The sequence below is a fragment of the Diprion similis genome, chromosome 8, assembly GCF_021155765.1.
Source record: "Diprion similis isolate iyDipSimi1 chromosome 8, iyDipSimi1.1, whole genome shotgun sequence".
Classification (NCBI taxonomy): Eukaryota; Metazoa; Arthropoda; class Insecta; order Hymenoptera; family Diprionidae; genus Diprion; species Diprion similis.
The window spans coordinates 8,514,145-8,540,976 of NC_060112.1; the positions used below are offsets into that span (position 1 = coordinate 8,514,145).

The 26,832-nt window shown below is 36.6% G+C and overlaps 1 protein-coding gene across 3 annotated transcripts; it reads left to right on the forward strand.

Annotated features, from left to right (window-relative positions):
* Positions 1-1,324: 1,324 nt before the first annotated feature.
* Positions 1,325-26,683, forward strand: LOC124408800 (open rectifier potassium channel protein 1). 3 transcript variants are annotated; one of them, XM_046885993.1, is made up of 8 exons: positions 1,325-1,673; positions 8,934-9,537; positions 17,478-17,654; positions 19,158-19,532; positions 19,839-20,101; positions 20,220-20,375; positions 20,532-21,752; positions 24,201-26,683. In XM_046885993.1, exons 2-8 carry the CDS (start codon positions 9,396-9,398, stop codon positions 25,704-25,706), a joined length of 3,840 nt encoding a protein of 1,279 aa, XP_046741949.1. In that variant the 5' UTR covers positions 1,325-1,673; positions 8,934-9,395; the 3' UTR covers positions 25,707-26,683. The 3 variants fall into 3 exon arrangements, with proteins under 3 accessions (XP_046741949.1, XP_046741950.1, XP_046741951.1); XM_046885994.1 differs by lacking the exon at positions 1,325-1,673 and adding an exon at positions 7,812-7,852; XM_046885995.1 differs by lacking the exon at positions 1,325-1,673 and adding an exon at positions 8,776-8,795.
* Positions 26,684-26,832: the final 149 nt, after the last annotated feature.

Consider the following 26,832-nt stretch of genomic DNA (forward strand, 5'->3'; position numbering starts at 1 on the left):
TGACACAGCTGTTGAAAATTGACGTTTATATCGAATGTAATCATCATCGTGAGTCACTGTATGAGTTTCATTTTAAGTCGAACAAAATTTAGTCAGCAATTAATGTCGATTGCTTAGCCGAACAAAATGAAATTTCATTGTCTCATCTGTGCAATTAATTACATCCGATGACCTTTCCAATATCTATATGAATTGTATTCAAGAAACTATCTGAATAACAATAATTTCAAATGTTTCATCTAGAGACAACGCACTAGGACTCACGATCACACAACTACATAATGCAACCCAGAATACAGTTTGCTAGATCAGGTCACTCGTAGGCTTGAATATTTTAATTGAGTCGACTCATTGTACGATGAAGAGAGAAAGGAATAATATATGACGTCATTCATGCCAGCGCAAGTTTTAATCACGAAATATGTAACTATACAAACTCCGCGTATTATTACAGACACGCACTGCACCCGAAATCGAATTTTCAGCGAAATATTAAGTAGTGTGTTCGCAAATAAGAATCACAAAACAAACATAATATCTCCCAATCGCACGAAATAGTCTCAGTTATACTTTCCATTTTGGAATTATAAGTGCAGGCTGCAGTATAACAAGGCAATATACGAGTAAATTATTATAAACATTCGCATTTAATATCTCACTTAAAATAAAAGTATCAAAGCAACAGGTAAATTGTGGTATCGCAGCAGCCCTAAAATAGAGAAATAAAAATTCAACGTGAACGCTGAAAAATCCCTCCCCGCACCTCCACGCTCCCCTCAAAAAAAAGTATTGATATTTTTCATTCCGTAAGACGAATGGTATGTACGATAAATCCTTCGGCGAGGAGTTAAGATTGTCACCAGCTGTCTCACCGTCGCAATATTCGTTATATTATACCTATATATGTATTTCATTGGCGATAAGTGAGAGGCAAGTATGAATATCCGTGCTCTTTGACACGGTAGAGAGTATCGGCATACGACCTGCTATGAGGTTCGTCGGGATATCTTTAGATCCAGGAGTTCTTGAGCATCCAAATAATATCGATTGCATTGTACGTTTCGCGAAATTCATTGACTGGGATTTTTATTTTGGACATCTGATTTTCTAACCAAACCAATTGACGAATCATGGAGAGAAGTCAGAGAGGGAGTGATAGGACTGTTCCGGTCCCTCATCCTCCCACCCACCATTGCAAAAGACCTTCCTCCAGGTCTTTCGCCGGTTACAAGTTCAGTCGAGACGCTTCGCTCCGGCGCAGCTCGAATAAACGCCGTACCGGCGATTGTTTGTTAGTTATTATTATTACTTTTTTTTTTTATTTTTATTTTTTTTATGTTTTCTTTCTCACTCCTCATTCTTTACGCAAGTGTTTTATCAAGATTTTTTAACCGATCTCTGTTCTCTTTCGATCGAAATTTATCATTATTACAATCTGCCGGTTTGTTATTCTTTTCCGTCCCTGAAAATTTCTTATTCGAAGCACACGCATATCAAACGCATAGTTTCATGAGGAGAAATTTAATCGGCGTTTTTCTTTCATCCGTGATTCCGGAAGAGTTGGAACTGTCTGGCATCGAGTTATTTATGTAAACGTATAATTAATAAGTTCACCTTTATTTATTAAACATACGAAGAAATTGTGGTTTGTATTCAAGAAGTGAGTGAAACAGGTAAGCGAATTTCTTTTTCATTGTTATTTCATATTTCAATATTCAATACTTTTGTCGATATACTTTCTACCGGATATTTCAGTTTACTTTAGACGTGTGCTGCAGCATGGCATAGACTGAACGTTTACTTATTACATATGTCACTTGGGGTCTGCAGGTTTTTCTAAGACTTCAATAAAGTTTGACTAATTCGTGAAGCGAATGTTCATACTTAGAACCAATAGCGAATAACTTGACAACGTTTCAAATGAAACCGACGAAAGTTCGACATTTAAAGCATTGAGTAAGGATTTAGTGATCAATTTATTCTTCACGAGGTGCTTCTCGGGGCAGAAGAGATTTACACGATGATATATATAGTTCAGTTGGTGGTTGAGGTATAAAATGCGGTTAAACTGTATTAACGTAACAAAACAACACTAATTATGTATAATCTACCGAGTAAAATACGTAGTCATTAGCCCCAGACAACTTACCACGAGACGATAGTAAATCAACCGTATATATTTATAACAAAGCGGTCTGTAATAGCTTACAATGCTCTTCATGAAAATTGCAGCGTGGTTAAGAAGAAACAACGCAACGAAATATGTAGGAAAAAAAATACTCACAATAATTAGTCAAAGTTTTTCGTTCTTGCTTCGTCATAAACGAATGCGAGGAACGTGTATTGAATAGCCGATATTTATTACAATTAAAATTGGATCATCTGCGCATATCTTCTTTACAGCACTGCAACGATGTAATCATGTAGATACGTTTTAAAGTTGAAATACAGATTTTCATTAATGTTTTCTCAGACCTACAGATGCAGCATTATTTATTTATTTATTTATTTTTTTTTAAAGTAAACTTCATACAACATATATGATTGAAACGTTTTATTGTGTATTTTGAATGAAAACTGAATAAATGTGTCAGTTAAAAAAATTTATTACACCATAGTCACTAATTCGATGTGATTTGGTAAACTTTGGGATGAACTTTTCTTTTCATTCGTTGTTTTCTTATTTACGTACGTAACTGAAGCACCACGTGGGTAAAAGCTTTGAATGGGATGTTGTAAAAATGCTCGCACTTTATCAAGCATTTGTAGCGTGTATGTATAAGTCCGGACGTAAAAGACAACTTCCTGGTATAGGCGCATGCGTTATATACTTGAATATTAGCAATGGTAAATAAGATTAATTTAAGACCATAACGTGCAAATGGACGCGTTTTCAAGCTTGCCCACAACGATAAATTGTACATTTTCCGTTTACACTTTTGCTACTCGTTGAATAAAGAAAATGAAAAAAAAAAACAAAAAAAAACACACACACACAACAACAGCAAGAATCATCTATATCAATTTACGGACATCTTGTCTATTAAAGACTTCAATTCATGCTTGTCAAGCGAATTTTTATTCAAATGAATTCATTTCGTCTATCCGTGATAATTAAAGAATGACTCACGAAGAATGAATGATTTCACGTGTTCACGTTCGAATATATGTATATACTATATACCTAGAAAAAAATTCGTTGAATTTATTAAATTTCTGATCCAAAGAAATCCCGTTTTAGTCAACGAAACATTGATTAGAACAATAATTTGGGTTATCGAGTGAAATCCGATTTATTGAAATTTTAAAAATATTTCTTAAGGGAAATTGGATCGCTATGGTTAGTAAATTCAAGGTTTTTTTTTCAAAATTAAAATTTCTTTCCACTAAGAGAGCACACATTCTGATAATTCAGACCACGACAGCATTTTTAGCGATCGAAACTATTGACGAAAATTAATAAATTGCAGACAAAGATATGAAAACCAGGCTTATTTACACTGGCAACACCGGTTTCCAGTTATTCTGAAATAATTTGCATCTGTTGGTTGGATTGACGCATGGAGTTACTTGGCTGCTGGTTCGTGGCTCGCTGGACGTTGGCTCAGTAAACAATTAGGCGTGTAAATTAATCTAACAGGGCTGGCGATGTGTACCGAAGAGGTACGAGAGCGTTCCATATTATAAATGTTATCGATAGGTGATTGGTAATGTAATATTGTAGTATTTATTATTATTCATTCCGGCTTATCTCCAGCTAATCAATTTTCACATACTATTATTACAAGTAGGTATATCGGGATAATTGGTTTACCTACATAAGTTTTTGCATTTAATTGGCCGGTTGATTTTCTTCGAATCGATATAAACTATGTTTTAGGCTTTACATTACATTCTTATTTTCGATCAAAAAGTCAGGAATATAGAAACCCGAGTGAAATAATTTTTCACCGCATTCACGCGTAAAGAGTAAATTTTAGTGCCAGTAGTGAGAGAACGCTATAATAAGTAATTTACTTAATTATTCGGAATCTGGAAGGTACAATAAATGGCCTTTGTATAATTCGGTCACGCAAATTTCTTAAAATCTTCCAAGACACCAGGAATGACGTTCAGCATTCATATGATAAATTCGCTTGAGAATGAAAATGCTTATGAGAATAAAACAAGAAAATGAGGTCTTGTAGAATTGTATGAAAAATTGTGATCATAGGTATAATAACGAAATCTTGCCTTGAAATTTTCAACAATAATTGCTTTTGAGGACGGCCTCGTCTGTTTCAAGTTGGGGTTCGATTTAACCAAAGTAGGTACATGGAATAAACGAAGTTCTTGTATTACATTACATTTTATGCAACCAAGAAAGAATCGATGAAATTTCAGACAATGGAATTCCTGACTTTTTATTTAAATCAATGTCTGTTGTCGTTTTGTACTTCGGAATTTTTGTGTCAGGGAACTTTCGAAAGGCGTGGATTAAGGAATTTCAGAATATGGATCGGCAGTTGTAATATATTCTTACAGCCTAACCAAGACAAAGTCTTACGCGCTAAATGGATTTATAATTGTTGACACAGATTTCAATCAATGCGCGGCGCAGTTTACGTACAGAAGCGACTATAATCTACATCGATAAAAGCCATTATTTACTTTGACTCGAAGCGAATGGTATGAAATCTACAGGAATCGTTGCAACGATTTCTGTTCACCAACAGTCGCGATGAGGATATGTAAAGAAAACTTCCACAAAGCTTCAAAGAAGCGAGACTGCAAGTCATTTGCGTTCAATCCGTATCTATACTGATTTTTCCCGTCAAAAGGCTGAACTTTGCGTTGAATCTAAGTTCCGCTTCAAGATATTACAGACGTTTATAATTACGCCACATATCGTTTCATCATGAGATGACAAGACTCCCGCACCTTATTATATATTATACGCATATTTATAGTCTTGAATCAGTGCTAACTCTGAAATTTTAATTCTACGTTGCCTCAAAAAGTAATGTTTCACTGGTAAAAAACCGTTTCAGTCGATTTACAAAGCACAAAATAATAGTTTATTGAAAATGTAAAACTATTTCAGCGATTATGAGATTCATCAGGTTCCTCGGCACGTTTACTAGATTATTATAATGCGTGGAACAAATGGCGTTGTTGTTATATCAGTTAAATAAAAAAAGAGAAACACGTGGTTAATTGATCTTCAATTAAAAAGCCTTTGTCGAGTCAACATCCTATTGTGAAATGTCCAGGATTTAGTCGTTTTCCAGACCAGAGATAATCTGCACCGCTGATGATGTACGTTTCAGTTCTTCTTCAGCCTCGTAAGAAAGAGTAGGCTACAGCAACGCAAGCAAAGCGAGTCATATTTTGTAATTTAGAATTACCAATTCGCGTCACTTTTATTAGCGACTCGATTATCTCCGGTTGAAAATCTTCTGAGAACAAACGAGACGGTCTCACCTTCTAAAAAACAATATTATATCAGTTTACTCTGATTTTTAGTGTACTAATTCATGATTCCGAGGAACTCAAGAGTGATCTTAACTGATTTTGTATTATTCCATGCAGTGACTTCACTTGATTAAGAAGCATGTGATTTCACGATGTATTTTCGAATGACAACTGATTATGGCGCTATCAAAAAATTTTATACAGTTTTGTGTTACAATACATCTACTGATATCAACTAATTTTACAGGCATCGCACGTTAATTTACTTGATTCAATGCTTTGTTGTTTATGATTTTTTTTGTCCACAATTATACAGAGTAATCGGCAAACCTCTGAAGCGGTAATTTCAAATCTTACACATAGCTAGTTCAACATTTCCTTTTGACAATGAATTATCTGCAAGTCATGAAAGTTTTTTTTACGTTATTAGTAATATAATATCTATACTGAGATATCAATTTTATCAACATTCTATCAGATCATACAGTATAGCTGAAATAATGAATTCCTGTGGATTTTAATGAATTTATAATTAGTTTAATTCAATGTAATGTTTTCCTCGCCTAACTCTTACTCAAAGTCACCCAATTACCTTATTTCTCTAGTCGACCAAAGTAAACATTTTTTTAACCAAATCGTCTGCAGTCGACTTTATCAAATCGAATGAATTAATTTCTAAATAAAAATGTCACGTTAATTCGACGGAAAAAAATCTTGTAGCTAGAATGAAATGTAGTTATCGTAGACGATTCAAAAGGATTCCGAAGGTTTCTAACGAATTATTTAAAGCAATTTGAAATTATCGACATGACTAGATCATATATAAACTGTTTGATTTTGGAAACTGCCTTTCGAGTATAGCTGAGTGGTTTCGAGTAAAATGGCTATGATTTTCGCCGATTGATCCAATAAGGCCTCCGTGAGTAACCCTAATTAACTTCAATCGGAATATCATCTGACTCTGAATTGTTTTACCAAAATTCGAACTGATTTCTGTCAGTTATTTCCAACACGAATCAAGTGCAACCGATTACAAAACGGGACAATCCATTACGTGTTTTTTAAGCTTGCAAGTTTGAGGTCGAATTGATGTTACATGAAGTCATTACCGTAAATATTGACAAGAATTACCCAGTAAAATTCCGTGACATAATAAATATGTTCCTCCTAATTGTGCTTGCGATCCATAAGTCATTACATGCTGACTTATTCACATAGAATACGGTGTATAGGTGAACCTGTGTAAACAGGCCGCGCTGCAACAAACATCGGTTGCACCAACTGCAGAACTGTTATTAAAAATGGTGTTGAAAGGAGGATCTTTGCGAGGATAAAATAAAACATAAATCATTCTCTTTCTTCATCTATTTACTGATTCACCGTTCTCATGATCGAAGGTCAGGTAAATGCAACAGGACCATACGTTACATTATCGCAGTCTCTATATATAATTGCGTATAAAATGCAAACTTTGGAAACAGATGAACACGACAGAAAATGTGGTTACGCATTTGAATGTTGAACTCTGTCGTCAGTGTAACGTAAAATCCATGTAGGAAATACAAACTAGTAGGTACGCATTTATCGTAAAAGGTGGTGTTTCAAGACTGTGTAATAATAATCTTCCCAACGCTCACAAGCGTCAAGGGGATTTCATATCATCACGGCGTCATGACGGTTCCGGGAAACGAAAGAGATATGTATTAATAAATAATATGAACGATATAAACAATAAGCAGTAACGTCATTCAATTTTGAGCTTTGAAAAAAAAAACGTAGCTGTGTTTCTTCCTATGTACTATTTCTTATTTAAAAAAATGGACGACACGTCGTGCAGTTTTGAACTCAGATTATTTTTCAGCAAAATTTCAGGCGACTTCAATTTTCTGAATTTTGTGTTAAGAAAGTTGTCTCCCTTATCCTTCTGTGCGGTTTAACCAACTTTATCCGGTTTGCCTTCATCGAACCGCAAGCTTCTTCCGCGGTTTGGAAAAACGTATTAGTATAGTAACTATGCGACCATTGTCACTGACGTTATATATAACCTTCTTTAACTGCAAATGTTCAGAATTCTTACTAAATTTATCGGTATAAATATATGTATATATATATATATATATATATATGTGACTACGCGCGAAAGTTGCCTTATTATAGTTGATGTGATACATTCGTAGTAGCAGCTTAAGTGTGCGCTTGCATTGTTAGTCTGGAGATGGTTAATTGAATATAAGAGGGCCGTTTACGAGTTGCCTTATTGTTTGTTAGCTTATAAGTGTCGTTGCGTCTACAGCAGGATTTTTTGTTTGCTTGTTAATTTGAATATCTGGAAGTTTGAAAAGTTTTGTGAATTTGAGTATATACAAATAACGACTGCAAACCAACTGTTTCAATCAAAGTAAGTGCTTTTTATTGATTACAAATATATAATAATTTACCAAGAATACACGCGATCGTATTACCTAATAATCGCTAGATCGAGAGGTAAAAAAAGTGAGTTTCACTATACGAGTAAAAAAGAAGAAAGAAAAAACGACCCGAGCCTTATATTCAAAGTTATCGCAATCCACGTGTAATTGAAACTATGCTCGATTATCGAGGGGACTTGGTGAATCATTTCAAATGACTAACAAAAAATTGCTGCTATTATTACGATTGCGTTGCATAGTCGAATTGTTTTTTCCTTCTATCTTTCTTTTTCAAGCCACGTTCTCTTCGAGTTAACGTCACGTTTCACAAGCATTACTGCACGTGAACTTTACTGCAACGACGTCGCGAAAACAAGGGCGAGGGCATTGCGAATTATGTTAATTTCTCAAATACGGCTGTAAAAGGTTGTCCCGAAATTGTTGGAGAGCGTCGCTTCGAGGGCGGACGCAAGCAATCTAGTTTCGAGCCGCACCGCAGCAATTCGCCTTCGTTTAAATTGTCTTGCAACGTGTTTCCAGTTTACCTCTGCATGGTCTATGACACCATATTCAGAGTTAACAACAGGTCACTTTACGCTCTCGTAGTGTCATTATATATATTTATTTTGTTTGCACTGTCGTATTACGTCTGGAGATAAAAGATCTCAAGGATCACCCCCGCTAATACCGCCTTCTTTATCTTCCTCTGATTTTCCTACCAAATTTATTTCAGTCTCGAAATTGAAATTGGTAAGGCAAGGGCTTTCGTCAAGCGATCAATCGCACCTCCGCGATGTCTTGGTGGACGAATAAATAAAATAATCAGTAATAACAAGTAATAACAATGAACGTAATAATAATAGTAACAATAACAACGACAAATAAAATAAATGAATAACGAATAGAAAATTTAACCTGATGATTGATATTTTGGTAGCCAATTCAGAGAAATTTTAATGACTGGTTTTTGAAGCCGATTTCACTTGTGCCGTAGATAAAATTTGAAATTTACTAAACGTATAATTCTTGAAATTTTCGACGCTAATTAAGGTACTTTTACTTATGTTCCAGCTGCCTCTTCCAGGGAACTGATTGATCAAGTGAAGTACCGTACAAGTTCCAGTGAATTCGAAAAATCAGGTGAACTGACTGCCAATGGATTGTCAATAAATCCAGACAATCTTCGCGATAAGGGCTGCAGAGCCAATTACGATCGAAAGATAATTGATATCAGCCTTGTTCAAATAGTACAAAAAGAAAAGAAGAAGAAAAAAAGAACAAAACAAAATAAACCTTCTGAAACAAGTATAAAATAAAACTTGAGATATAATACAACCAGGAAAAAATTTGTAGTGCCAAGTGCCTGGGAGAGTGGTGGAAATATGGTTTCGTGACGATAGCTTTCAATTAGCCTCAAGTCGGTTCTTGTGAACGATATTTCAGCTGTCAAAGTTTTTGGAGGATTGACGAGGAGCAGACGCCCACGACTAAAACACCCAAAAATTCTGAGTGACACTTGGAACATTACAGAAAATGTCCAAACGACAATGGCTGGTTCTGCTCATGTTGTTCTTGATTTATTTGCTCCTGGGGGCTTTCATATTTTATCACATTGAGCGCCCATTGGAGGTTGAACAGGTTACAGAAGCCAGGAGGAGTCGCATTCAGATCAACGGTGAGTATTTCATTTTCATTCTACGGAAACAAGGTTCTTCTCGAATATTCGATTTTTTCCTGATCGATACGGCAATGCGAGCAATTCCATAAGTCACGAGTCTTCGCAATTAACTGAGGACATACTCATTATATGCATTAACTGCGATAAGGAATAGGTAACCTATAGCTACGGGCACGGTAACCATGAGTGGCGATTCTACTTGTTGCGAAAATTGAATACACGGATGTCAAGGTATACGCACGATTGTGTACTTTGTGCATGGATTAGTGCAAATTTAATTTGGTTCGACAGCGGTATCTACTCGTTTATAAAACTGCACACCGAGTAATTGTGATTTATTTAAAACCTCGTTTTTTTTTTACTTCTATTCATTAAAATTACTTATTTTGAAAAGTTGTATCGAAACTTTTCGAGGGACATATTGACTGCGTTTTGTTTTATAGGAAACTGTTGTTACCGCTAGTATCGCTGATTGAGCTTTGCATCATGTACAATATTTGTTCACGTGTTTGGCACTTTGAGAATTTGACCTTCACTTTTATACTCAATTACTAATCGCGGTCAATTGTATTCCTGATAATGTAAACCTGTATTTCTCTAATTTCCGGATAGTTGTCAAACTGCACAATGGTACTTTGAACGTAACGAACACTGCAGGTGTGGCTCGGCTCGATGTCGCCGAATAAAATGGCTATTTCTTCCTATTTTCAATATTCTTATCAATGGTAAATTACTGTCATTGACACACGGTCAACGTATCAAGTACAACCGATTTCTTGTATCTTGCCACAAGCTAATCAAACAGAGAAATGGAAAAAAACAAATCTTCAGGCATTTTCCGTGTTGTAACTTGACGATCGAAAATATTCATACATACAGTCGATGGCACGTAAATGACAAACGTATGATCGTCGATAGAAAAAAGTTAACGTTGTCAAATAAGCTTTTACATATTATTACGGCAACATCGATTGACGTAAAGAATAATTGCGAAAACCTGCGAATCGATTTGGCAAATAAAACGAACAGTCTTCCTTAATTTCATTTCCTGCTCCTTACAGGATTCAGAATTCCTCGTAGATTCTAGGTCAGATGAATACGTCGTGTTTCCAGTAAATACAGATAAATTACGTTTATACGTTCACAATATGATTTACCGATTCACGCAAGTATCTCCAGAGGACGTACGCATATCATTGACGCTAACGGCATGCCAAATAGCATCAATTCCAACGAACAATCATGAGGTCTTTCCCTCATCGTCATTGCAGCGTAATGCTACGCGCAACCGAAACACGACATCTTGATCAGAAAAGTCACGTATCATCATTGCCGGCGTTTGCACTTGGTCACTAAGTATACGGCCTTGTCTGATGTCTTCGCACAAAATGACTTGACTTACGGTGGTCAATGGCCTCGTGGCCACCACGGTTACCGTAGAATAACGTCGATTCCCAAACAACACATTCACGCTTTGATACCTTCTATACTCCATCATTTTACTGTAATTATACAACGATAACGACGAGCAACGACGATTCATCGGTACTTTTTGGCCATTGCAAACCTCCATTTCTCTTTCCACTTGGGGTTTTCAATTCGCGATGTTGCGCAGCAGAGTCAGGGGCGTGTGTGTAATCTCTGATTTCAATATTCATTACACCGAACACACACGTAGAATTGAATCACCGTGAAATACGTGAACTAGCGCGTTAAGGGGATGTCGGACTTCCAAATCGTATTTTACATGATTGCTTTTCTCGTGTCATGTTTTCTCGTTAAACTCTGGGAAACTGTTACAGGACTTATGATTATGCTTCGGGTTTAAGACAAGTTCGGAAACTTGACGAAACATTAAAGTATTTGCAGATAGTTTTTACTCGATTTGAGGGTATGGCAAGCTTTCGTAATTGTTAATTAGTTACACAATTGCGTAAGCTGAATGTTGTGATTACGATGTCTGACATCCAATAGTCTATGTTACCAATCAACAATTTGTCCTAAATACGTACATTCTGTACTCTATCACTCTATTTTTCCGATCAACCATTGGCTTATGAAGTAAATGTTGCTGAGTAAAATTTTTTCGCCATAACAGTTACTTAATTCTCAAAAGGGTTAATAAATGCTCGAATAATTTTTATCAATAAAATACAATTACCGAGGAGGTTGGACGGAGAAAGTTTTTCTTTTATTGGTAACGAACCTCGATGTTTTCGTCTCCGTAGAACAAGTTACGTAACAAACGAAATAATTTTGTAAAAATCTAAAATAAGATCGGACCCTGTTAATTGAAGACAAATTCTTATTTTCTATTCAATTTATAATACACTTTCATACGGTTATAATCATTCTCAATTTCCGATCAAAGTTTTGCAGAAAAAAAGGTATCTTTTGTAGATGAAGGTACCTCAGTGCCTTTTTAAAAACCATAGATAACTGATATTCTGATACTTTAATTTAGGGAGAGAAATCATTTGGTCAGTTATAATTCAAGGGATATTAATTCCAAATTGTTGATTGCATCGCACAACCAAAATGAATATCGCATAGAGAGACAGCGACACAAAGCTCCAACGCAAATGATTACAACTTGCAAAGTGGGTCTAGGACTCGGATTCTTTGGTGCCTGTGGCCACAAGTGAATGATTCGTAAGACTAGGAAAAATGTAAGGGGTTGAAGATAGGTCAGAATGCCAGCATAGAATTCATGCTAATCTATCATTGTACTTGCGGTGAAGTGTATCGTCACGATTTCATTTGAATATCTGATTGCTCGATCAATTCTTGTAAACACGCACCAATGCCAAGTGACGAAGGTATTATTCTGCTGAATAGATTCTTTACATCTTCAACCACTTTTATGCTTCGCAGAATATTATCGATTTCTTTATTCGGATCACTCATAGAAAAATTAGAATTCATCGATGCCCAGAAAAGTGATGATTTTTTTTTATTTCTCACGATAATTGAAATTTGGCTTCGAGTTTTCAGCCTCATTTGGTTTCACATGCAACGATTCAAACGTCCACGTATCGCCTAAATCCGTTAAAAAATAAAACAAAAACGTTATGATTTATGCTTTTCAGAGAGATATAACAGCAGTATAGCAATAACGCGATTTTTATACGCCAAAGGAAAGGGTCTCCTTAATTCTTCTAGCATAATATTATTGCATCCATAAAACGTAATATTCAACAGCCTTTCTCACATGTCTTTACTTACGATTTCCTCTAAAGATATAGCAGCGCTGAGTAGTTGGAATTGAATAGCAATTTTGCCGCAATCCAGTAGTAACGAAGCATATTTTTTTTCTTCTAATGGAGATAAGTATGAAAGGTGATAAACAGGTTTTGCCAAAATTTTATACAGTGTTCCGTTTCGTCGCAATGCGATTATCGTAGAGCGGGATTAGCTTGATACCAACCGTCGTATCCGTCTCAGGTTTACATTTAACCTGTAATGACGTATCTAATCATACGTAGAGCTAGACGCCGTAAAACGTGTAGGCGGTGTAAATTGTGAGAAATATTATCTAGACATTCAGTGGGGATTTTGACTTCTGTGTAATGATGTGGTCAGAATTCAAGATACATAATTGGTTTTAAAAATAAGCACGTTACAATTTCTGCGAATATTAGATTCTCGTCTTTATTTGGATATCATTCTTGGTAAAAAAGACCTTAAGTAGCCAAAAAAAAAATTGAGACATGATTCAGCAACGTATCGATTACATCGTGTGAAATATTATAATATATATTAGGATGGTCTAAAAAAATCAACTATTGGTTTTTTTTATCAAAGTTAATAGTTTGAACGCTTAATAATTTTAGAAAGAGAAAATGAGACGCCTGTTACAATTTGAGCCCTCATTGTCAGTGTTAATATGTAGTGGTTCCTGAACGTAACTTTCCATTTCTCATTTTGTAGCTTAGTAACGAGACAGTGTACATGAAAGTCCGATACGCATTTTTTGTAGTCTCCACAAAAAACGTCTCTTACAATTTTTAGATGATTCAAATCTTTGAAAAGTTATTCAAGGTTAAAGTTGCAATCATATAAAAATTCCCTTTTTTCGAGAAACAGCGAAAATACAAGACTTATCATAAAATATTATGGGTTTTGTTTTAAATCATTTTAACCGCTATAAAATCATGTCATTCAATAAATTTTCAGCTTACGCAATTTTATTTTGTAATTATTACAAGTAATAATATGTAATACATGTAAATCCACTTTAAAATCATCTTTTTTAGTAAAAAATAAAGCTGTGAAAATTAATTGAATGACATGATCTTATAGCAGCTGAAATGCCCTACGTTTGTATAAATCCACGTTTTATCGTCAATATTAACCACACAATACAGCCAGTCTAATGAAGAACATGCGGTTAAGACATAGATCACCGATAAAACCTAGCTTAAGAGTCCGTTACTGCTGTTTGAATGGTAGAAAAATTGGTATTTTTTTTCAATTTTCTGAGTCTTATTATGGTAGATAAAAAACTGAACAAATTGTTTGCTTGTAATCCTTCACTCTAAACAATAAACGTTTCTCTCCACGCGTTCGATGGGTATCTTATAAGAGGTTTCTATGATTTTATTAACGACGAATAATATTTATCTTAATTGATGTTAGGCGGTGATTTAATTGATTGCCGATTATGTGTATTTCATTCCTAAATCTGATATCCATTTGGCTGTTTATCGAAACATACCTAATAATCGGCACGTCAGATGTGTAGCAAAATCTGGACTTTGATTAAGTACAATTATCTTCCAACTACGTAGAACACCTTTGTACAGAGTAGTCAGTTCTAATCTACCTGGAAGAATATTTTCGAAACGAAAAGAGATGCGTGATAAAGTTTTATTCAAAAAACTTGTATGATTTCACGGGAAAAAATGATGCTGATATGGGACAAACTTTTTAGCGAGAGTATAAAGGAAAAATGATAATAAAAAGAAATCGAAGTATCAACCATATCTTCACGTTTTTGAATTCGTTTTTGATATCGCTATCGGTTCTTCATACGCACAATACGTGTTCCGCAACTAAATCAGACGTTACTTTCAAAATCTCAAATATGATACACTTTACTTATGACCCATATCAGCATCATTTGTCCCCCTTAAAACCCCCGACTTTTTCTTATATCTCTTCTAGTTTCCGCAATATTCGCCCGCGGTAATGAAAATCGATCACCTTGTACGTATCTTGCGTCCATTATACTTTATTCAAGATTGCTTGAAGGGTCGTTAAGCTGTGCTTGATCATTTAACATCACGCAAAGGTATATCCATGCAGACAGTACGCAGATCTTTAATCGTTCGTACATTTGAGTCTTGCGCATAATCAATTGTCTCTTAATCTGCGGAGGATACTTTATCTTGTCTAATAGGGCTATCTGCAGTAGGCCACTTACTTCCTATTATCTTATCAGTTGATATTTACCAGTCATATAATTGTTCATTTGCTCAATTATATCGCGGGACTGTAATGGTTCGGATTGTACGGTTGAATACAGAAGGTTTCAGCGCACGATGACCTTACCTTTACGGAATGACCTATACCCAAAGCTACCTTAGACCCTACTGCAGCCATAACATCGTGGTTCATGTCAGATTTAGTCGGTCATTTTTACGCGGGCATTGTAGTAGGCTGGCATTTTGAGCTGTGCTTTAATATCTAACGTTCTTTTTCCGGTCTTACAACGAACCGCGATAAACAACTGGAAGCGATTTATCGTCGAGAAACTACATGTGTCATATAAATTGTTTAGTTCATCTCCGTTCCCGGTTAACTCTCAGTGCGTAAGACAAACGTCATTGTTGACCATCCCTGACAAGTAACGTAATTAAAATAAAACAGAGAGCAGGAAAGTGGGAAAAATATTCTTCTTGGTAATGAGTTTGCAAATGAGCTTAATTTAATACGGTTTAACAAAATAACCGCTAACGTAATTAGTTGTGTAGATTTTTGTTTACTTTTGTTTGTATAATATATTGCAAAGGTAATTCACCACGTCAGATGAATCAGTTAAAACTAGCAATGAGACCCTTTTTGAGTTGAACTTTTTTTTACGTAAATTTCTTAACTTCACTATTGAATCGTCGTTCTTATTTCATCAATTTATCTCCAAGACTATGAAGTTTCATTGTGAGATTACGAAACTTATTCTAGACAATTCTTACGCCGTTGAAAATCAAAAGAGATTAGCTTTATTTTTATAGTCATTGCAGAACAAAAAATGTCCTGAAAATGAAACGAAATCTATTTTTTGAACAATGAATTGACATTAAGTGACAACTTTTGGTACTTTCATCAAAAGTTTCGTCACCTCCAGAATCAAATAGTAGTTAAAAGAAACCAAACAAAAAAAAAAAAAAAAATTATCTCCGGACCACAAATATTCCACAAATTTGTACTCATTTGAAAACTGGTTTAGTAAATGGCTTGAGCAAGATTGGAAGTACGTCCGAGATTAGACTTACTCTTCTTACAGCGCTCTATTTTTGGTAAGTAATACATGTTTTATTTTTTCTCATGTTCTTGAGATTATAATCATTTTTATGAGCAGTGTAAACTCTTAAATCGCAAAACCTTTTTCGGCGCGATTGCATTCATTATCAAATTTGGATTAGTTCGTACATTACAAAGGAGGTGCAATAATTTAGTTGGGTCATAACTTAATCAAGGTATATGATCGCTAGGTCACCAATTGGTACAATTGTATTCTTAAGTTTGACGTGAGTTAATACACAGAATGTAATAGCCAAAATGTGATTCAGTTCTATACAATGAACGATGAAGTCGTACGTATATTGATGCGATGTCTATTCTCGATGTCGTTCGTTTGACGTACAAGAGAATTGTTTAAATTGATGTCACGCGACAGGTTGTAAAGAAATAAAAACCAGCTGTGATCATTTTCAGGTATTCCTTTGAGCCGAAAGTTCCGACGCATCGTTGTGCACGTATAATAAGACCTGTTAAATTAAATCCGTCTGTTAGCGATCATATGTCTTCTTATCAAACCGCTTCAGGCTATTGTTGTTCGGTAATTGAGCCGACTGCCTGGTAATTCGTTGATTTCGCACTGCGTTCTGATTGCAATCGTTTCTGAACGTGTGGATTATATTTAAAAATATGAGTTTTATTCTAGACGAACGGCAGATTGAAGGGATTTGGGATAGCTAATATTTAATTTGAGGAACTTATGAATCGAGAGTTCGATCTGACCATTATAATATGGGTGAAAAACAAAACTAGATTTCCCATGATTCCTGGGAGTGATAACTTAGAATTTGACTTAAATGTTAGAAAATTCTTTCTGACTGGCTATAATAATACAGCGAAAATGTGTTCATCGTGTGAGCAGAATATTGTACTAAACTAACAGACGAGTTATGAAAATAAGTCTATTGTCATTCGACATAAAAGGTCGACATTTTCAAAGTGCGTGAAACTTTGTATGCGATTAAGGTTTATCTTTGAAGATTTTCGCACGAAAAATATAACCATTTCAATCTCTCTAAGGCAAACATTGAATGACACGTGTATCTATATATGTATTTAGATTACGCACGCACAGCTATAAATAAACACACAATGAGTTTAGCACAATTTAGCGAGACTTAAAATACCAAAGTACCTATTCTGTCGACGTAACTGAAATATCTCAATAACATAAAAGGAGTTTAATAATTGCTTGTAATATGAGAACAATTTGAAAGAAATTCATCCGTTAATTGCGAAGACTTGTGAAACTGATTGAGGTGGTGCTAATTGCTTCCGCTGTTCAAAGTTTTTGACAGCACGAGCCCAGCTCGTGGCAAGTTGAACGATCCGATCGGTACGAATGAGAGTTCATGATCGACAAAAGTCAATCAGTTTGTCAATACTGTTTATAATATGTTTACCAATTATTTTTACAGCTCTTCTCCACGAGCACTACATAGCGAACGATGAACACGATCAAAATGAAATTTTCGAGAAACTCACCGCCTACTGTGGGAAGCCAGTTTCGAACTACTCGGAGGGTGAAGTCGATCAGTATAAATGGGACTTTTACAACAGTTTTTACTTTGCATACACGGTCGTCAGTACTATTGGTAAGTAGACAAAATGAAATATCATTGCAAAGAAAATTTACAGCTTCATTGAAAGTAATTAGACGGAAAGAAAAGAAGAACATGCTAAACAGTTTCGAATGAACATTTTTTTTATTAGATATAATTTTCTCAAGTAGTCATTTTTCAGGGCGAAAAATGAATTCAACGAAATTTATTCATTTTGTTTTTCTGTTGTAATGGTTTTCTGATTTTCCATTTTAATGGTTCACAATATTGTTGGACACTGTGATAATAAACGGTTTTCTATTATTGTGTGAAAATGTTAATAACTAACACATTCCATAAAAAGTCAAGGGAAAAATTGAAATTGCAAAAATCTAAGGCGATTACAATTAAAATGATTACTTCGGGAGAGTCACCTATAAATTAATAATGGCACGGTATTAAATATAAATGGAAAGTGTAGTTTAGTTCAGTTCAGTTGACTTACAGAATTAGTATGATATATGAATAAATGAATTCCAAAGTCGTTTACATTCGTTCGACTCAAGGCTCTGATCCCATTAAAAGAGCCGTTGGTTGTTTGCAGATCGTATGTAATGTGTACAGCGATCATTAGTAGATCTGGTCAGAATTTGAACATGGTCTTCAGATTTATCGGTGTGAAATACTAAGGTTTGAAAATTTAGCGCTTTTAGCGGGTCGCTGTGGCACATTAGGGTAATTGCATGTCAACAATTGTCGAAGTTATTACGATGTCTGGTTACCCATCGTCATTTTCATACGATTTCATTTTTGTCAATTGATCTGTTTAAATAAAAATAAACTTGAAAGTCAGAAATGAGATCCAGGAGAAATCCAGACGTGGACTGCGACTGATTCAAGGCCACCAGTTTCGTCTGCACGGAAGTTAAATAGATAGCAGCAGACGCTACTGGTGGCTTTAAATCTGTCAGAATCCACATCCGTGTCCACGTTTACATTTTCTCGTTACATCGTTACTGTTATAGATGCTATTATACTGTACCAGCCTTGCAATATTTTCGATGACTACCAATGCTTGGATGCAATTAAAGTGAAGAAGTGCCGAAGTAAAAACGACACTGTTTGTAGAAATCCCATTAGCAAATATATTTTCGGAATAACTTAACTTCGAGAAAAGTTCATAATTTTGTATTAATAATGAAACAACATCTCGGATATTATTTTTTTCAACATTCCTGAATTTCCTCCCGAAATTGCGTAATTTGCATATCAAACGAAGGTTTTCGGTGAATCACCTACCTTAGAACTATACCAACGACCAGTTTTACTTTGACTTGCTCCGTCAATAATAAACAATGAGAAACCCCGTCTGATACATCTTGATTTGGATCTGATTACACTTCAAAGGTTTATCGGATTGCTGTGATAAGACTGCGTCTTCAGATCGTTTTATCGGCACTTACCGGTTTCTCAGACATCTGGCCGTATCGTTAAAGTATAGAATAGGTATATGTATATTTATATATATATAAACATGCGTTATACCTCTGTTTCTAGGGTACGGAAATCTGGCGCCAACGAATATGCTGGGAAGAATTTTGATGATTTTTTATGCCCTTATCGGCATTCCAATAAATGGTATTCTGCTAACTCAACTCGGCGATTACTTTGGTAACGTGTTTATTCGAGCGCACCAGAAGTACAAATCGTATAAAAATGGGCCTTCCGATTCCCAGAAAAGACGAATTCCTCTGGAAACAGGACGAGCTGGTTTATTGGCTCAGATTCTAATGTATCTGGTACCGGGATTCGTCATGTTCATATTCTTCCCATCATTTTTGTTTTCGTACTGGGAGGGTTGGAAATACGACGAATCGGTCTACTATGCTTTTGTGACCCTTAGCACCATTGGTTTTGGCGATTACGTTGCAGGTAATTAGATTTTAGAATTAAAGTTTCTTATGATATGTCCTATGGTATAGGAATTATAACAGGGATAAAGTGTAATTCAACAATAAACTCAAATTTAAAATTTTCAACATGCTTGCTGTAAAAGGATCGGAGGTGAGTGGAGGTTGACAAAATATACAATTTCGTTACTTAAAGTTGTTAACATGATGGGTGTGAAACGTAACATTTTCAAATAGCTAAGATTTTGAATTTTTTTAGAATCAGACCATCGCAACCGTGTACAATAACTTTAAGATTAAAATCAATCGTGGCTGCAATTAATTACAGGACAGGACAACACCAAGGGAAGTGGTATTTTCTGGATCTTGTATAAGGCCTTTCTTATAATTTGGATATCCTTTGGATTGGGATACTTGGTTATGATTATGAGCTTCATCTCACGAGGTATGCGAAGCAAGAGGATAACCAGGATAGAGCATAAACTAGCTATGAACTTAAAACATACACAGAGCAAAATTTGGAACGAGGTCAATAAAGATGTCAATTACTTAAGGAGAGTCTTTAATGAGATCTACATGATGAAGCTGAAGGTAAAGAACAAGGATCAGAAGAATTTAATTATACATTTACCTATACTAACAATAAGTGAGCAACATTTTTTGTTTCAAATGTGAATGGGTCTTAAAAATGTCTACACATCCTTTTTAGCCCGTGTATCGAGATGAGTACCACAGTGAACTTCCGGCGTACAAATTTGCTCGAAGTCACAGTTTTCCGGATCTTCGCGAACTGGTGTATGGTGGCCGAGAAGTACATGTTCCAGTTCATCCAAGACGACGTGCCAACAGTGAAGCTGCGCAAACTGTAAGTGTTCCACAAAATCAGTTTTCTGTCAAATTTTTCTCACTTTTGCTTGTAATGCGATGTCTTATCGTTTCATGAGTAGTCGATAAAGAGCCTCGTGTAGATCTTAATTCTTGAGAAGTGAATACAAAGTGATGAGAATGTATTTTGTTTCAGATTCAATATGAGGCGGTAAATCGCGTATTGTCAGAAAGTGACCTCGAGAGGATAGACAAGAACGCGACGTTTGCTTCTCATGCGATGGTTCAGCCCGCTGAACTGCTAGCTCGTCTTGTGACTGCCTTGGGCTCCATTCCAGCTCCTCCAGAACAATTCGACGTATCCGATGAAGAGAACAACCAGCCAGAGCTGCAGGGTGTCGATGGTTTTAGCGACAAGGAAATTTTGGCAACCGAAAAATCTTGGGCAGGTTCCGGGTGGAGAATTGGCGGTGAAAAAGTGACACCATCTCAACCTCGGATGAGAGCAGCGAGTGAGATCAGGCTACAGAAGGACGATAACGGTTTTGGTGATCATGAGCAAAACACCGAATGGACCTGGTCCGGACCAGCGGCGTCGAGTAAAATTCAGGAACTCATGAAAGCGCGGCAAAAAAGCGGAAATTCTACTCCTGTGAAGGGTTCCAAGTCGCGTCTACCTTCCTTCTCTCTGTCGTCGGTGCCAAAGACCATGCGTCCTAGGTGGTTCAATCCATTCTCGAGCAAAAAGAACTCCGGCGAAGTGTCACGCCGGGAGTCCTTCCCAGGTTCCGATATGGCCGACCAGCTGAAAGAGAATTACCTTTCCCACACTGGGGATACGCGTCCTGTGGCAGAACCAGAGCGTAGACAGTCCACTGCTCCCCATTATTTCACACACACCGGTGGAAACATGTCGGACACTCCAGAAGGGAATTTGCTCGAGGAAACGTCTTTGGCTGATTTCTTGCGTGCCTTAACTGCTTTGCACTCACGAGTGGGTGCCGTTCCAGACGATTTTGTGACCAGACCTCAGCGAAAATTAGGCACTGCAAGTCTGACTCCACCAAAGCTTCCCAGTCTTTTAGCCCTCTTCTCACCTCCTCCACATTTGTTACCGCAGAGCCAAAGTACGCAGAGTACAGTTACAGCGGGTCAAATGGCTGCAAGGAGGTTTTCCGTAAGACCTGTTGATGATTCTATCATGTCGACGCCCGGCCTTCATCGGAAAGCTAGCTTCATACCCGGTGCTGGATCCCGACGGTTTTCTCTAAGACCTGAAGAAAGCACAGTTACGTCGACGCAAAGCTACGGACGCAAAGGTAGCATGATACGCGGGTCGGTGCCCAGAAGATTTTCTTTGAAATCAGACTTCACAAATGCAAGGACTTCGCCACACAATACGCCACCTTATACTCCGGTAAGTTTGAATTAGAGATGACTTCATTTCGGATTATAACGGTACCGGGATTACATTGCAATCTCGTATTTGGCATGCGGAACTTGACAGTAAATGGTTCGATAACGAAGAACAGAATACACTGAGAAAAAATATTTGTTGAATCAAACCAAATTGGTTTCAGTTAACTAAATCCGGCGGTTACGGGCAGCGAAATGAATATTATGTAAATACAGCAATATTGTGAGTTAGAAAAACTAGATGAAAAGTAGTTCTTCCAAATTAATCAGATACAAGGATCTTGAGACGGTGAAACAGTTAGTTCAACGATCTGTATTGCGTAGCTGATTAAACAATCATTTCGTTGCTCTGAATATCCTACTTTTTGATTCAACAAATGTGTGATTAATGCAAGATCATGTTCTGTTGGTTTCAAAATCTCAGTTAACGGAACTGAATATTAAGTTGAAAAAATTACAGCTAGGTACAACTAACTAAACATTTAGTTCAGTGTAGTGATTCAATCATTCATTAGAACAACCCTTTTGTTGACTAACGTCTCATATCGTTCGGATAAATAAATGCTCAGATCAAGATAATGTTTTCTTAAAATTACCATAATTTCGGTTGACGGGACTAAATATTTTGTTAGAATTACTAAATGTTGGTCGACGGGAATGAATGGACTGTTGGAAGAAACTCCGACAATTATTGGGCATGGTTCTGATCGAAAATAAAATAATGATTTCAGCTTAATTAGGATGATTAGTACATATTTCAGGCATGCAAACTACTTATAATTGATCGCAAAACGAAGAAAATGCATGTTAATTTCGTATTTCACTAACACTACTTAGTCGCACATTTTTAATCACTATGCCAAACTATCGCACAGAGTTTCGATTAACTTTTAACGATTTACACTTATCTCAATGATAGGAAGCTTTTGTAAGGTGATATTATATAACAGATTTTGTGAAAGTATTCCACGATCAACCATTTGAAAGCAGTGAAATAGTTTGGTTAACGAATGAAATACTCTCAATCACCCAAATACCTATATATTCGACATAAATATTTCGTTTATGTCTAATGTTTGTAGTTAAATAAAGTGTACGAATCTTTGACAACTTTGGGAGTGTACTTGCTTTGAGTAAATGACATATTGCATCCATCATAGTCGGCTGATATGAAAAAAATTACTATTTTTCGACTAAACATCAATTTTGAAACGCAGAACGCAGCAGGTTATAGATTAGTACATTTTCTTCAATCAAATGAATGGTGCATTGCCAGAAATAAGAAATTATCTCGATTCACCAAATTGGAGGAATATTCCAATCAATAATTTTTTGTAGGTCTAAAAATATACATCAATTTTTAAAAAAAAAAAAACGTTCTTTCAACTCAACTAAAGGACAAGTGTCTGGTATCCATGAAAATATCGATTCATTCAATAATAGTTGTGACAATAAAAAATTGGGTCAAATGAACCAAGTACTTGAAATAACTCATATGTTTGTTTCAAAATTCTCAGTTTTTTACGCTGACTATGGTTGATTCATTCGAACAAAATAATAGTTGAGGCAAGTGATTTTTAACCAACAGAATAAAATCTTTGACTGAACAAATTTTTTCTCGCAGTGTACTATTGTATTTGAAGCTGGAATTTCATGTCACCAATTTTCATTTCATAATTTCGTTTATATAGTGGCAGAGTCGCAGAAAAGACTCACAATCAGTTAATTTTGTGGCCGGAAGAACATGCTCAAAAAAGTCTCTAAAATTCACTTGAAACCTGTCTAAACTCATTTTAAAACATGTATTTATTTAATTCATACAAACATACTTTGAAGTGTGACCAAGTCACATGTAAATGTAGTCTTTATTATTTATGCCTGTAAGACGATGTAAAGTAAGTATCGTTGTAAACCACTGCCAATGTATGCCAATTACACACACACATTCAAAGTAGTTCACATTCCCAAGACTAGGTGTACGTTTAATGAGTAGGAGGATTAATTCATCTGACTTAGGTGATACGATTTCCATGTATTGTACATACCCGGGTTATTTCGCGATACACCTCAAAAATCCCTAATTATAGGCAAGCCAGGGTACAAGTCCAAAAGAGCAGTCGACCTGCTCAAAATGGACTTGTACCCTGCTTTGCCTACAATTAGGGGTTCTTGTGGGGCGCACTACCGACATAATCAGGTATACACGTGTAATTGGACGTCACGTAAATTGCGCATGTGCTTTATCGAGCAATTATTGCGTAGTTGCCTGTGGAAAACGCACAGATTATTTCGAGATATTGATGTATTGGATGAAATGATCTCTGTAGTATACCTATGGAAGCCATTAATTTCGATCTTATGAACCATAGGAATAGACCAAATGAAAAAATGTAGATCTTGAATCAGCCCTTTTGTATGTCTAATATATCATATGCTGTTATTCTTCTAGGACCTTGTTCCACTCCATATACGAGAGCGACAAAATCCTCCGCCATACTCGGCCGATCCGTTCATATTCGAATGTCCAAAGGAACCCTTGGTTCCAGCAGAAGTCGGCCCAGCACAGGATGGTATCTCGATACCTACTCGTGCCAAACCAGTGCCTCGTCGCTTTTCTCTTCGCCCAGCGCAAATTGGAGTTCCGCCAGTTCCTGCCTCGCCCAAAACATCCCAAGTGGGCAGACCGATACCAAGATGGAAGGGTGGAATGCTACAACGACAAATCAGCGAGCTGAACCTTCAGCGACGTGAGAGAGCATTTAGTTTGGGAGACGTTCATTCTGTCAGAAATGACCGGACCGTTGGTCAGCCGAGTCCATTGGCCCTGCCTAATACGAATTTGAACGCACCAAGCCTGACTTCAAGTCGCTCATCGCTGACGGAAAACGTCGACAAGACAAACTCACAAGCGCTAGGTAAAGCAGTGAACACTCTGGTATCCAGCGTATTTCCAGCAAGAACATCTCGTTATGCTAGACAGAGTAGTGCAGGATTTACCGATCACTTATCAAGCGGACAGAGCTCGAAAATCGATAAAACAGAAATGCCTTCGCGATCTCTACAGCCTGCGCAAGCGTTGCATGGGATTGGAACTGCAAGACAAGAACAGGGTACTTTGAAACCTTCTGGAGTAGATTCAGCGCGTTTGAACGCAAGTGTACAAAGAGTATCGCCAGATGTTAACACGGCACACTTAGCGTCGCAGGTTTCTAATCCGTTCAATCCGTACTGCAGTGTAGAACAATCGTCGAAAGCGCCAAGAGGAGCTGGGCAAATCTCGACGGCCATTAAAATGGATGATCCAAAAATGAGCGTCAAGTCTTCTGCCACCGATCTCTACCGTCCTTTGGAATTACATTCAGTTTTGATTGACCAACCGTCAAACAAATCGCATAAACCGTCAGCAGAACAGTCTATGTTCAACCGGGATTCACTGACCGAAGTCAAAGTCGATTCTCCCTTGACTGCGGCGATGATGGCTGGTAACAGTCACAGATTACCCGCAAGTGAATCGATACCGGATTACGATATGCATGCAGCGAGAAAGATATCTGTTATTTCGGAAAAAAGTACCGCATCAGCGGACGCCTCAAGTGATGTTGAAAAATCTGCCAGCAGAAAGACTTCAACGATGTCTCAACGAAGCCTTAATTCTGCTTCGCTGTCTGAAAGCAGAAAGAATTCGACGTCCAAATCAGCCGCGTCAAATAAGCCGAGGATTTCAATAGAGTCTTACAAACCGTTAGTCGAGTTAACGATTGAAAAACCGGCGACGAACCCCTTCGAACAGTACCAAGCAACGGTGAAGTGCACGATGGAAAGACCGCGAGATAGAACTCTTGATTCCAGCACACCATCGACGAGCGTAGAAGATAGTCATAGACATTCCCCCTCCCTTTCAGCGTCTGAGAAATTAGAATCCCCGCAATCTTCGGTAAATAGTAAAAATACCTAGAAGCGATTTGCTGGTCCACTGATTTTGAAGGAACTTTTTAACTCTTCGATCTAAAATACCTTAATTTCATGTAACTGAAGAACTGGGTAAAAGTATGGAGGGTGTGTTAGATGAAATATATGTACTGTGAAATGGGACTAATTCGAAGGCAGTTTTAAGACTTTCATAATTTCTCAAAGGTAAACAATAAGAAGTGCCAGAAGTGTTCATTGTCATATCGGGTTATTTCGTCGAGATGTTCCATGTGCTATTAATAAAGGGTATACCTATTATACCATTATATATTATTTACTGTACATGAGTGGATTCACGCCAGCTACCTCTTAAGACTGTGTACAGTGCGTGAGGTTGATCCGAGATACAGAACTTCTTGTTTGCGTAAGAGCTTAGGAAAATGAGTTTACGTTCATTTTCACGTGATTCTAAGGGAACGAAAGGGGCAAACACGTAATTAGAAAATTAAAAGTGCATTGTACAATAAGGAAGGCATGTTGTAGTTTTCATTCAGCTTTTCACATCTCATTTGTTCGGCCGAAAAAAATATACGCATATACCTATGTGTACACTGTATCTATTTGTAGCTTTTGCCAAACTTCAGTCCTTAGATTGGACTTATTCTGTCACTAGAAGTAAGGAATATCAAATAAGTAATCAGCACATCAAAGTAAAAAAAATGAGGCCACTTGTATTGGGAATTGCCTTTGGCAAAACGCTGTGACATTGAAACCGAAATGAGGGTGCCTCTTTGAACATCATAGATTCAGCAATATTCATAGTAGACTTTAAAAAATCTCAAGTCACATAGTTTTTTTTCACCGTCAATATTATAGTTTCTTATTGAGATTGCGGCCACAATATGAGATGAAAAGGTACAAGAGTGATAATAATTCATTAGAAAAAATATATTATTTATTTGTCAGACAAGGATGCGGCAGGATCGATTCCACTATTATTTTATAAGTAGATACTATAGTAAATTAAGTACAACTAACGCATACAAAATTGTGATCTATACTGAATTTGTAAGAATGTTATTTAATAACTGTGAGTACGTCGACTATTAAACGGGCGAATGTGATCGGCGCTGTGACTATGTATTTTCATATCTTATGGGGAGAGAGGGAAA